This window comes from Sturnira hondurensis, unplaced genomic scaffold (genome assembly GCF_014824575.4).
Source record: "Sturnira hondurensis isolate 20B ecotype Veracruz unplaced genomic scaffold, ASM1482457v3 Scaffold0009719, whole genome shotgun sequence".
NCBI classification, from domain to species: domain Eukaryota; kingdom Metazoa; phylum Chordata; class Mammalia; order Chiroptera; family Phyllostomidae; genus Sturnira; species Sturnira hondurensis.
Genome location: NW_028082350.1, coordinates 16665620 through 16680115, shown reverse-complemented (window position 1 = coordinate 16680115; position 14496 = coordinate 16665620). Strand labels below are relative to the sequence as shown.

Genomic DNA, 14496 nt, shown 5'->3' with positions numbered 1-14496 from the left:
TGGCACCTGCTCCCATAGGACGCGGACTCCAGGGGACACTGAATCTGACCTCCCCTGATCCTTCTTATACAACTCACAGCCATATGTGTTCATGAGGAATGAAGCTAAAAAGATGTTTCCTTTGCCTCATTAGGATGTCCAAAGGCTGTGTATTTATAAAAAACATCTGTGCATCCCCCAACTTTTAACAAAAAGACCCCGCTGCCACCGGTCCTACTGGCCGGGCTGCTGCGTCCGCAGCCGAGGCAAGGACGCACTGCACTGCGGCCCACAGGGAGTCACCCCGTGCACGCTCAGGCCAGCAGCTCCTGTGGTCCACAGTGCAGGTTCCCCTTCCTGCTGACTGGGGCCAGGCAGGGCCTCTGCTCCTGCAGGTGACGTCACAGCTCTGTCCCCAGCTCTTCACCTTCTCTGTCAGTGTCAAACCCCTCGCAGGCGCAGCCTCTCGGCCTTTCTGAGGCTCCTCCCTTAGCAGCAGCTGTCCTATGGACCCACAGTCACGGGGACAGAGCCCTCCACGCTGGCGTCTGGGACCACGTGGAGAGCACGCACAGGGGGCCCCATGGGGGAGGTGGGGGAGGCAGGGGACGCAGAAGGCAGCCTACCGTTTCCCTCTGCTCTGCAGACACGTTTTCATATTAATCTTACCCGGACATCATTATTCATCTCTGAAAGTTCCAACTGGTTCTTCTTTTAAAAGCTCTTCTAGTTTTCTCATTATGTTCTCTTTTTCGTTCAGACTGGAAAACGCTTTGTGCACACTGTGACAGCTGCTTGAATGCCTGTAGCTGGCAGTTCCACCAGCTCCGTCCTTCCTGAAACCATCCCACTGACTGGTTTCCCTCCCGCTTCTGCACCCCATTTCCTGCTTCTCTGCTCGGTCCACACTCTTCCCGTGGACGTGCGACCCTGGCTTGCACACAGCTCTCAGCTGGGGCGCAGAGAGCTGCACCGGGCTCTGGCGGAACTGAGGCCGTGCGGGTCATCTCCAGCTTCCTTCCGGAGCAGCCTCCGTCTCATGGCCCAGGCAGCGCCGGACTGCGCTGTGCCTCTGCCGCAGTCTCCGGTGAACGCCGCTGCTGAGCGGGCTGTCAGACACAGTCTGGCACCACCCTCCGTTTGCAGACGGCACTTCGAAATGTAAAAGATATGCACACGAAAGCTCTATGTTGCTCATTAGCCAGGTATAAATGCAACAGGTATCTCCATGAAACCTGAGGTGTACACTTGTTCAAACACAACAGCACTATGGATATTCAGTACATGACACGAGAAAGTAAGAATCCCCAAACAGGTCAGGAGACGAGGTCAGTATTACCTTTGTAAAATGAGTGGGCAAAGCTCTGCTCAGGAATTAACTTGGCAAGGAATCCATGGTTCAAACTTGGATGAGGGAGAGATGGTATGACCACAACTGTGGAGAAAATCATGGAATCAGATTTGAGCAGCATGTAACAACCTGCAACACGGTCCACCGACGGCGCACGACAGCTTTACGTTACTGCGGCACGCACACAGTGCTGGCAAGAAAGGCCACGTCTCTGGGGCGCAAAAGTGCTTTGTATCAAGAGAAAGGAGGTAATACACCTGTAACTCTTTCAGCACCAGACACAGAGACACACAAACACACGAGAAAATCGGAAGTGCTTTTAGTGAACTGGTAATTCACCAATACATTGCTCATTCTCTCTCTCTCTATATGATACGAATGCATTAAATACAAAAATTGTGATTAAGATAATAAAGTCTTAGTTTTTTAAATGGTCAGAAGACAAACTGCAGTGGCAGAATAGTAGTCCGAGGCCCAAAGCTGAAGGCAGGGTGTGCCGTAACAAACCACCATGTAGGGAGTTGAAGGGCGACGCGGCAGCAGCAGCAAAGCGTCACAGTGTCGGCAGGGCCGTGTTTCCACAACAACGATAAAAGGTAATGAGGATGACGTGCTATGACAAATACAGTGCAGAGACTTGACCACGAATTCATACTCGCTCTTTAAAATATCCGTGTTATTTATATACCGCGAACAGGTGTGCGGGAAAGACCATTTCAACTGCAAGTTAACCCGTGGCCCGAGACAACCACGGGGCTGCCAAGGTCACACTGCGCACACACAGAGAAGCAGCCCTGGCACCAACACCTGCCCTGAGACACCGTTAATGGAAGCCGCCCCACGACGTTAGGCTATGAGCTGCCAGGAAACGTGTTATCGTTTCAAGCAGAGCAGAGCGAGCTGGACACGCAGGAACCGCTCCACCGCGAGTGTCTTCTGTGGACGGGAAGGGCAGCCCGGGCTGGGTCAGGCTGCTGTTGAAGGGGAGTGTCTGATTTCAGCTGAAGCTACTTTGGTATAAAGTTTAGGAGGTATGTTTGCTTATTACAAGTCTCTGATAGAACACTGATATTGAAAATAGAATACTTTATATATAATACATCAATTATACGACAGGGATGTTTGAATATTGAAATAACTACAAAGCAAAGGCAGGCAGGCAGGCAGGCAAGAGGAATGCTACCTTTGAACTTGGCTATAAAGATTTATATTTTGGCTTAGTCTTGCACTACTCTACAAGGACCTCCTAATTAGATGTTTATAAAAGTTAAAAAGTAATAAATTTAAACTGCACGAGTTACTTGTATGTTAAATAATATAACTGACTTGTATTAAATATAAAACACTAAAACCAAAAATGCACTGAAAAATGAGAATATAGCAAATATCACGGAAATACCACGCATATGTTTTTGAGGGATTGAAGAATATTAAACTGGCCTCTAGGTACCACTTACGTGGAATTAGGAACAGCATCAGTTTAAATGTGGATGTGGAATGAGATGAAGAGGAGGTGAACGATCATGGAAACCCGAACGCCTACAGCGGCGAGTACCTGTACTCGTGGGCGAATTGACCTCCTGCCGGATGCTCCGGCCCGGCGGGCCGCCTGGCCGCGCCGTCTCGCGCTGCGGCTCCAGGATGTCCCGGTACTTGGAGACCATGAGCACAGAGATGAAGTACACCACAGCCAGCGCCAAGAACTGCGCCTGCTTGCTGTCATCCTGTGCAGAGTGAGAAGCAGACTTAGCGTTCGAACATTTAAAAGCAAAAGGTCTCAGAATGCACGAAACTGTTCCTATTCCATTTTCTTTATAGAGACAAACTATGACATTGAACTTTTATTAAAACTTGCTAATTATATAGTTATTCATTGCCATGTAAATATACATATTGTACAAAACTCCAGGAATATACCATCTGAATTATAGGTTGAAAGATAATTTGAAAAAACAAAAATGTTAAAATTTTGTTGAATATGTCACAAAATTTTATTCTTTGTGCTTTCCACTATTATTATCCATTACGTCCAAAAGAGTGTGCACATCAAAAATTAGGCAGATGGCACAAGGTTTAAAAGAGTAATTTAACGTCTCAAGCACACAAGCAATTTCCAAAGCTCTAAAATATTAATAGAGTAAAATGGTACTTGGGACCCATGCAATTCTGAGCTGTTCCTATCTGCGCAGGAGGCTGAACACACATGGGGGACACAAGGCTGGGGAGCATCGGCCAGGTTTCATGAGAGCTCCTCAGGAGCCAGAAGGGGCACAAGGCACCCTCAGAAAGGGTGGAGGCCTTCACCACCTGTGCAGACATTTAAAAAGCAGTCATAGTCCCACTGGCCTGCTCTGGAAAAGTCACCAGGGAAATGCCACCAGCACCTGAGGCTGCAGCTGCAGAAGCTCAGGAACACGTGGGCCCCCCCCAGAGGAGACCAGCAAAGCCCCACCAGGCCTGAAGGAGATTGGCCTCCTCAGCACAAGGGTAATGGTTCCCCACAGAGCCTGCATTCTAGTGGGGAAGAAGGTAACTGTACCTGGGAGCTGCCCGTTACCTTGAAAGACGAATCCCCACAAGCCTAGATAACCCTCTAACAGGGAGAAACTGTCTGGCAGGCAGGTCTGTGCGATCTCTGAGACCACTAACAAAGTGGGCCATATCTAAAGAGTCACATGTAACTGGTCATGACAAGCTTTCTTCTAAGCAAAGCAAAAGGAATGCTTCAAACCAAAACTGCATTACTGTGCCCCACAGACGAAAAACAAACATGCATTAAAGTCTTAATGTTAACGGGCATTTCATATTTATTACTTCATTTCAGTGCAATGTAAACAAAACCCCAAATGTATGTGACTGTGAGGGGACCGGCCGAAGAACCTGTGTGTTTCCCATGGACACGGACGGCAGTGTAGGGGGGGCAAAGCGGGGAAACAAGGACAACTGTCAACAATAAAGATTCAAGAGTAAAAGTAAATTATGTGCTTTTGTCAGGACAGAGTGTTATCAAAAAATATTTACTGATGGTTTAACATCATGAAGCAAAACTAGTACAGCTACTGGAGACAATGTCCAAAATAAACCAATTTGTTCTGAAACAGGAATTTAGATTTTTGTACTCCACAGGTGACAGCTTTTCTAGAGACACAGTCTCCTATGAAGGGTTTAAACTGCACACTCTGCATTGCAATGCTAATGGAATAAGCATACAGAAAGGGGGGAGTCGAAGCTCCAATGGTTATTACAAAGGGAAGAGCACAATTGGACCAACAAAAGACGCTGACCGAGAACAGACGCCAGCGCAGCCCGAGCCGGGGCAGAGCACGAGGGTCCCACAGCTCCTCTTCCTCCACCTTTGGAAACGCGGTTGCCAGGCAAATAACTCAAGGGCCTGTGACAAGTCCACAGGCCAGGGAGGGATGTCGGAGGCCACACTGCCGGGCTGCAAACAGCAGCCCCTACTGTCCGGGCCAACCGAAAGGCCCTCGCACAGTGCACACAAGTAGCCACCTTTTCTTTTCAAGTTCAGATTCGCAAACTAACTGCGCCGCTTACTCCCAGTTGTCTTTGAGAAAAAAGAGTAACAATTTACTTAGAGGCTGCACATCTGGAGAACTGAAGTTTTACACAGATTAAGTGCCTTTCTGAGGCACTGTACTGTTATGAAGACGTGAACTTTATCACGCCCCTCCCATCAGCTTCAGCGGTGGGGTCCTCTACGACTCCACACTGCGTAGGTTACATAATTGACTCAGAAATCCTGGAGAAGTTGTGATGCTCCAACCACAGCGTTGGGAAGCTTCCATTTCAATTTCTAAGGATTAAGATTAGCATAGTTTGTATACTTTTGGACACAGGCAACTTAGGATAATAAGTTTGCGTTCATTTTCAGCTTACTGGGGAACACTAAAACAGAATTTTCTTTTTTTAAGCTATATGTTTCTACCACATCGCAAATTTTGTCACACAAACCTTGCACTTGGACTTAACAGTTCATGGGACTAGATTAGCAACGTCCTCACCACAGAAAACAAACACGAACAGGAAAGAAACTCATCCTTGGACCCCGTACCCAGTTGTCCTCCTGACATGAAGACCAGCACTCACTTCCTCTCAGGGCCAACACCACCCAGAAACCCTCGGAAACGTGAAGATCCTTAGCCTCTGGTTAAGAGTGTGCGTGTGTGCATGTGCGGCCTCACTAAAAAATTTACACACCTACAAAGCAAAACAACTGGTGAAGAAAGTCTTCTGGCCCCAAGGTTATCTTCTATCACTTAGTCATCTGCTCTATACCCATATATATACATGGGGTGTGTGTATTGCATATACTTTTCCTTGAAAACCTATTTTTATGTAATTTGTTTTTTAAATGAAGGCACCTAAAAATGACTATTGATTCAAAAAACTTTACAAGTTGAATTCTTAGCATAATATCTACAATTAACTCTAAGACTCATCATTTGTAAAACATTTTCAAATTTCAGAGATTACTGAAAAGTGAGAAAAAGTGTGTCTCAGAACCTAAGAAATACAGTTATGTTTTCCATCACTGTAGAGAACGTTCTAGGTGGATCATCCCTGGGATTCTGTGGGACCCTCAGCGACCCTCCGCCCCCGCCAGGAGCCGAAGACAGACGGAGGTGTCTGTCATTCACGGCAGCTCGGGGGCACAGCCGCGCTGCCCCCAGGTTCCACCAAGTGCCCACAGGGCCGCCAGACACGCCGCCTCCTGGAGAGGGTGAAGCGCCACTGCTTAGAACCTACCAGGTTTAAGGAATGTCGGCAACTGTTAGCAGAATCACCCCACTCTCCTGCAATAAACCTATGCAGAAGACATTTAAACACAATGCCACGCCCACTGGGTCTGATGGTGCTCTTGGATATAAAGATATGCCCCATGTTTTAATCACCCCTCATTTTAAGAAACATTCCTTCCACAAAATCTTTTTTCAGGAGGAATAATTTCTATTTCTAAATGGTTACATTGTCAGTAAGTGACTTTTCCCAAGTCTAGATTACAAATCAGATAATGGTGAAATTCTTGCATCACAGTTTTTATACTATCGTGTTTTCTCTATTTTAAAAAAATTCCTTAATCATTTATTAATTACAAAGCAGTATGAGTTTACTACAGAAACCTTGAAAGCACAACAAAGTATAAAAGAATTAAGTAAGTGTCAAATAAAAACTGTTAGCCTAAAGACCATCACTGGTTATGCTGGTATTTTTTAAGTTGAGATGTGTGTGCACACACATGCAGCACACAGATGTAACACCTTTGAAATAAAAGCACCGCAGCACACTGCTGCTTTCCCTTAATGTGTATCGGGAGTGTTTTTCCACGTCCCCGAACTCCTCTAAGAATCCAATTCTAACAGCTGCACAGCTGCCTCCTGAATGGACACACTGGACCTCGTCGGACTGAAACTCCCGTGGCGTATGCGCCACGTGCCGAGTGGTGCCGAGTGCCAGGTGCCGAGCGGCCTGCAGGAACGGCCGATGAGCACGGGAGGTTCCGAGCTCCTCCTGAGAAGCACGGCAAGGCCGCAGGGCGCCACGGTCCGCAGGACGCCACGGTCCGCAGGGCGCCACTGTCCGCTGAGTGCCCTCCGTGGGCGCTCTTCCCAGGGGCTGACCTGCTGCGTGCAAGTCCCCGGCGCTGCAGGACGGAGCCCACTCAGTGAGCCCCGGCAACGCTAGCATGATTCATTTTGCACTGTCGTGTGTTTGATAGTAAAATTATCTGACTTTTGTTGTTAATTTGCATTTTTTGATTACTCGTAATACTGAATTTTTGTATTACCTCCTCTCTCACATTTTATGTCCACTACCTGTTTTTGTCTTGGTATGTTTATAATTCTCCTAGTGACTTGTAAGAACTGCTACACACTAAAGTGATGATTTCTCTACTGTATATTGTACCATGTGGTACGATGCTGTATGACTTAAATACATTTTAACCACTTTCTAAAGTACAAAGTACTCCATCCAATTAATCACGTGTAAATTCAAAACAAACTTTCTTCTCTGTTTCATAAATCATTAACTAAAATAATGCTGTGTACCTGAAAGTAATACAAATAATACTGAATGAAAACTGCAGCTGTAAGTAATTTCAATAAAAAGAAAAACAGAGTTGCAAGTGGCTGACCAGTGATAACGACTGTAAGGAGCGCTGCATGCGCTGCACCTGCTCCGCAGGGCTGCCCCCGCCCCGCCCCGACCGCGTCCTCCGAGACCCAGGGGCTCTCTCTGTGAGACTGTCTCCTTGGGCTGTCTCTCACTTCAGCCTTATTACGCTCCCCTTCTGACTCGACTTCCCAAAGGCACCTGCATTTTTTAAATGCAGATTCTTCTTTCAAAAGCAACTGCACCCCCTAAAAGCAGCCATCAGTAATACCATAATGAATCAATCCCTGTTACCCATAACAGGAGGAACAATCATGGTAACAAACCGTTCAGTAACCACATCCGCAGCAAGGGAACTAAGAGAGAGGAACAGTTGATGCGGGATGAAATGGAATTGCAATTCTGCTCAATTCTGAAAGCTGGGGCTCGAACGTTCCATAAACAGAACTACATTATAAACTCCACAGTTCCCGACTCCGGGACCTTCAGTTTTCCTGACCAGCTTCCTTACAAAATTCAAATGATTTCACAGAAACAGCATCGGAAGGTCCTTCCTGGGAAGTCACGCCACCTACCACGTCCCGGAAGACAACGGCACGGAGGCGATTGATGTCAACGTCCTGAAGGAGCCGGTCGGGGTCCTTGATGGGGGAAAGGTTGCCTGGAACATTTTCTAAAGGAGTCTGAAAAATAGAATTGTAAAAAAAAATAGCATAATGCAGAAACTTATACAGTGCTATAATTTCTAATGCTCCTAATTTAGGCATTTAATTGTCCACTTTCCCTGCCGCCTCATCCCCAGATAACAGTAAAGCTCTTCTATGCTCTTGTCAATTTGTTACTCGTGTCCCTGTTCCTCATCATCAGAGTCATTGACACAGACTCAGAAAAGCGGTGAAGACTGTGGTAGAAAAAGGACGGAGCCTGGGCTTCGGACAACGGGCTCTGACCACAGCTACGTGACCGGGCTTATCGCTGAGGTTTGCTGAGCCTCACTTTCCCCGCCGCTAGTTAATACATCTCTCCGAGTCACCGGGTTCCATTTAGCCATCATGCTTTCGTAATATGAGATGGTTACTTTACATTGTTATATGAAATTCTGTGTACAAGTATTTCATGAGCTACAAAAAGTTAGAAAAGGTAAACTTAAAAAAATTCAAACATAACCTTAATATTAAAGCCGAAAGACTTTAAAGATCATTACCATCAAAAATCTTCATATACTCGAAGAGACAAAACTTTGGCCAATTTTATGTACTGTGTGACAGAGCAAACTAGTAACAGAGTCAAGTTTCCTGAAACTGAATCTAGTACTCCTTCACTTACAGAACATGTTAGGAACTGTGCGGACACAGTGCGCTCAGAGCTGCAGGAGCCCAGCTGGAGTTCTGTGTGCACACACACAGGACTGTGCAGAACGTGGTTCCCGCTGAGAGCGTGACTCGCTGCTGCTCTGACCAAGAACAAGCCAGCCCCGAACCCTCTTCCGACCGCAGCGACGGTCTTCCCGCCTTGAGGGAGGTGCTGGGCTGCAGGGTGGCCCAGGACGGCAGAGACAGCCGGTGTTTGGAGGCTGACAGTCACCTGGTTTCCACTGAAATTCCAAACACCCTACAAACCTCAGTGCGATTATTTGAAGTGGTTAGCAATATTTATCCCAGGGTAATTGAAGAAAATGAGACACTGACAGCATAAATGAGAAGTACAAACTTCATAGCATAAACAAAAAATTATACCATTTTATAATGAAAATTATACGACTGTATAAAGTGTTTCTATACCCATAATGTGAGTCTCATGAAGATTTTTTAATCAAAAACGCCTGTACCGTCCCTCCTTATCTATGTGTTAAGAACCCTACGAAGTAGAAGTTATTAGTATCTCCATTTAAGAACCAAAACCTCAAGTCTTGGAGAGGCTGAGTAGCCCTGGCAACGCAACTGTGAAGGGGAGAAGCCAGCCCTGGTGACTGGGGCCATCTGACCCCCGTGCCCTCGGTCTCTGATCAGGCAGCGCCAGGAGCTTTGTGCCCACCAACGCAAACCAGCTTCCAGCAAACCCTCCGCCACGGGGCCAGCACTGACTCACCTTGGCTGTGGCTGCGGCGGGGCCCCCTTGGGCAGAGTCCGCAGGCTTGCTGCCCCCGTGGGCCGACTTGCCCCCGCGGTCCCGCTGTCTCTGCCGACACTCTAGACAGGTCCTCACGGCGACACAGCAGACTGCCCGAAAGCACAAGCTCATCATTCATGTGAACTGTGGTCTCCGACAAGGTGAAAAGGCTGCTAGGTTCTTTTTGTCTTTCTTTCCGTCATCCCACTATTATCTTAAAAGTCAACTAGATCAACAAATATTTTATAGTGATGCAACAGAGTAACAAGTACACAGAAAACATACGTGAAGTTAAAAATTAAAACAAAATGCCCCCTTTGTTTTAATGAGCTAAAGAAACAGAATATTGCCCAGGCCTTTGAAGCTCCCAATACATTCCTCCACGGTCTATCCCCGCATCACTCAAAACTGAGTTTCGTGAGTCAAGGACATGTGTAAGAACACAGTGGATCTGACCCCTTCTCTGGAGGAGTGACACCCCTCCCCACACGCTGACCCGCCAGCAGCCTCCCTCCCCCACGGCGGAGGGCCCGTGCCTCCATCAGGCAGAGCCTGCTCCTCACGTGCCGCAGCTGAGAGGCGCAGCAGCCCACGGCAGCAGCAGGCCCCCGGGTCTGAGTCCCGGCTCCTCCGCCACGCAGACGGACGACGGACGGACACCGGCTACTTGGAGCGGCAGGGCGGGGCGCTGCGCGCACAGAACTGGTGCTCAGGGCTGGGATGTGTGCGTGGGCCCAGGAACCTGCCGACTGTGCTAGCTCACCCAAAATGAGGTAGCAAAGGGTTTCCACCACAGTCACTTCAATAAGAAGTGTTGCAGTCCTACTGATTTTTAAACGGTTCAAAATACATTTACTTCTACTTCCAACTACAGTCCACTTGAGATGACCAACTCTACGGACGGCTCGCGCAGAGACAGTGTGCTTTCCCGTGGGTCACCGGATCCACCTCTCCACCACGCGGTCCTCACCGGGGCCCCAGGGGACAGAAAGCGAAGCCGCCGCGGCAGCTCCCGCAGGCGCAGGCGCAGACTCACCGAGCCGCAGGCACTGGCGCATCAGGCCTCCCGATGACATGTTCTTCTCGGCCTCGATCTCGCTGAAATTCAGAGAGCTGGCGAAGACCAGCACGTCCACCATGGCCATCAGCCGGCTGAGGAAGGTCACCGCCGTCTCCGCCGACATGCCTTGTGTCACTTCAATGTTCTCCAACTCGGTCTTTAAAGAGAAGGTTGAAGGCTGACTCACAACTGGGAAGTGCAGTACACGCACGCGTGCAACACACGGGAAGAGTACAGTGCAATCGGTGTACTTCGGAAACACATAAATTATAAAGTATCAACCAACTTAATATATCGTAAGAGCTCGGTACCAAACTGGATTAGTCTTCCTATAAATTATCGTTGAATAAAGAAAAAAATCTATTTTTAAAATCAATGTTAGATTTCAATGCCATTACTTGTAAAAACTACATTCCAAACTGATCATTTTGCAAAAATACTTAGAAATAATAGCACATATATATTTCTACTAGCTTTATGTGTTTTATGAGTTAAGAAACAGAAAACTTATACTTCTTGACTAAATGCCTAGCCCTTGTTTATAAAGAACTACATGTCAGTTTTTCTTTTCCATAAATGTGTGATGAGTAACGGGAGATAGTGCAACACCTTTCAATGGCATCGAAATGGGACGAATGTCAAGTGAGAGTGCGTAACAGTTCCTTACCCTTTTCAGAATAAACTAAAACCACTAGAGAGCTCAAAAGTACAGTTAAAACCTAAGATAAAAATAATGAGACAGAGCATTTTTCTCCCACAGCTATGAGCACTGGCAAAAATTACAATCAGCAGAAACCCAGCTGGGTGCAGCCCACTTTCACAAAAACATTGTGGTAACACAATTTCCTGCTTTCAAGGGGAAAGTTACAAAGTGTTCTGTTTCTTAAGATGCAAAACTGGATGTTATAAGCAATAGCCATATTTCTTTTTGTACTTTCATTGTTAATTACTTAACATTTTCATTATTTTGGTTCACTATGACTAGGTCTCATCTTTTCACTGTGTCAAAGAGCAGAGTAATGTAAAGAATGCTTAAAAACAAAAAATACTGCTTGTTGTTTCAACTTCTAAAAAAAGGCCTGCTAGCCATATTGATTGGCGTTAGTTCTTCAAACAATAAATTAAATTACAAGGCAAGCATATATGCCAGGTCTCGGCTGCAATTTCACGCGTCGTTCTGACATTGCGTGCCCACTTTCCACTGCAACATGTGCCTCTCACGTGGACACGACAAAGTCAACAGAAAGCAAGGCTGTCCTTTAAAGGCAACTTCGGCGCCCCCTGTGCACGGGACAGGGTCAGAAGGGGCTTCAATCTGTGTGGAGAGTGAACACCCTGCCTTCCTCCCATCTCACATCCAATTGGCGGCAAAGTCTTTCTAAAATGAGTTTGAAAATATTCAAAGCTTTGTTTTCAATGGTGGTTTATATTATGCCAATGCAGTATTTATGGCCTAAAGAAATGATTATTTCATTACTAATATTTTCAAAATGTAGACTCATTTCTCCTAGCACATCATTGATATACAATATCATTTCAGAGCATCAATCAAAATCTGTGACCACAACACAATAGATTATAATGAAAAGCAAAGAAACTCATTTTATATAAAATCACTTTTAATCATAATTATCAATGTAAGTTTTTATAATAGAATGGAAGATCTGGTCATTGTTTAGACCTACTAAATATTCTGAGTAATTTTTGAAGAATTTAGAATATTAGGATATCCACAGATATGTTCTCAAATAAATTCTTTGTCATTCTGAATCCTGAAATTATTAGAACTCTAACTCACTTTGTGAATAGTCTTTGCATCTTGGGATCTACAAGATGTAACCTTCAAAATATGCTTTAATACTTAAATGAGTGAATTATATACAGAAATTATAAACAGAATTATTAGTTGTCCATGTAATTTGTCAAACTGTTATCACTGACTGAACAAAAAATATTTTAAAAAGCATTCTTAACACAAACCATAACCTAAAAGAGATCTTACTACATTATATATAAAAGTAATATATAATTTTGATGGAATGTTATATAAACATAACAGGCTTAAAAATAAAGAGCATTCACATATCATTATTCCCAATCTTAAAATAACATATTTCATCCAATTTTCTTTCATTGGAACCAGCTAACATCTGATTGTACATATGACTGAAATATTGCTGTTTTCATTATGTTACAATACTTCAAAGATTACTGTGGATAACAGTAGTTTATCAATGAACTAAAAGCAATGATCATTTAAATGAACCTTTTAAAATATAACTAAGACATGCCTAATGTTAAAGATGGTATGAAAACACAAAATATAACCAAGTCAAAAATTTTATAAATAAGTAAAAATAAGATTTAAAAATAAAACCCTGAAAATTAATGAAGTTATACTAACCTTAGAACCCTGGACATGCATTAGACAAAACAGACAACAGACCAAAAAAGTAGAAGAAAAGAAATTATTAAAATTAAATAAAAATGCAATGTAAAATTGAAACACAAAATAATATACTTAAAATTATATTTGATTATTTTACTGAAAGCAAAAATTCTCAGAAGAGGTATTCACTTTATACATTACAATGGTTAAGATTAAATATCAAATATTTAGACTTCCATTTCTTGTCTTCATTAGAATAACTCTGCCCAAAGAACACTCACACTGATATAGTTCATGTATTAGAAGTTATGTGTGTTCTGATTTGCCAAGTAAGTGTCTTTTCCTAGCAGATGACTAAGGGCACATTGAATAGAGACACTAATACAATGTTTCAGTCAAAGCCTTGTACTGGTTTAGGCAGAAATGACTTAGGAAAATAAACTATACCAAACTTCTAAAATTTTCTTTAAGGAACCATGTTTTACTTGGGAGCCCATCCCATGGAAGAAAACTCCCAGGAGTCCGTTAAAGAGTAAAATGTTTGAGTGACTTACGCTGAAGACCACGTTCCCTGGCTGGGAAATAACCTACTGACACACCAACTGAGGTCTGCATAGAAACTTGCCTAATCACGTGGACATTTTACTCAGTTTCAGACTCTTACAAGAATTACATTCAACATATTCAAAAATTTGGATAAAATAAGGTTTGCAATAAAATCACCAACTACCCGTATTCTCTGGTTTTTGAAACCAAGTGTGTATTAGCATGAGCTTCCAAGTTACATGCATGATGCCCTGTGAAGAAAAACGCAAGAAAGCTTCCTGGGAACTCGAAAGTATAATTAGTGTCATGAGATAAAACAAAGAAATTAATAATATTTCCAAGTCTAGTAACTAAGCATGTAGTAAGAAAACACAAATTAAAATGAAGACCTTGTCATAACTTTTTAATAGAAAAAGTTGTTCTTTCTTATGACTGCAAAACTATTAGGGGAGCCAGAAATACCAGTCTCTATTATTTTCCTGTAACATTTGAGAAAATGAAACTACGGACAATGAATTAAATTCCGAGCATCCCAGTGTTCCGGACGGCCCACCGAAACAGCCAACCTGAGGTCAGGAAGTGACCCGGCAACTTGCAGCCGACCGGCGCCCCCCGCTTCAGTCCGAGTCTCCCCTCCTCTCCCCACCTGCGCCAGCGCAATGGCGAGAGGACGGGAGGACCCTCTCCAGAAAGTCCACAGCAACAACAAAAATAACGCTCCTTCCTCAACACAAAGAACACATCCTAAGGGGTCTACATTCCCCCTGAGTTAAACTCACGGGTCTCACTTAGAGACTCAACACTATTTCCGTAACTCATTTTCTATGCTTCATGTGATTTTAAATAGCACAGGCAAAACTGAAACTCCAATCAAGTCCTATTCTTCGGGGAATGTTAGGCTCGAGGTGCTCACTGTGATATATAAACGTC

At 44.6% G+C, this 14496-nt stretch overlaps 1 protein-coding gene across 4 annotated transcripts in view; it reads right to left on the bottom strand.

Annotated features, from left to right (window-relative positions):
* Positions 1–14496, bottom strand: part of NBEA (neurobeachin) — a 465797-nt gene that overhangs the window by 341054 nt on the left and 110247 nt on the right. For 2 of the 4 annotated variants that reach the window (XM_037057645.1, XM_037057647.1), the window contains exons 25-30: positions 13036–13044; positions 10608–10788; positions 9551–9681; positions 8038–8145; positions 2886–3054; positions 1319–1414 (exon numbers count right to left, since the gene is read on the bottom strand). In XM_037057645.1, the coding sequence (XP_036913540.1) occupies positions 1319–1414; positions 2886–3054; positions 8038–8145; positions 9551–9681; positions 10608–10788; positions 13036–13044 (694 nt within the window). The remainder of the gene's footprint in view (positions 1–1318; positions 1415–2885; positions 3055–8037; positions 8146–9550; positions 9682–10607; positions 10789–13035; positions 13045–14496) is intronic. The other 2 variants (XM_037057648.1, XM_037057646.1) reach the window with 2 other exon arrangements.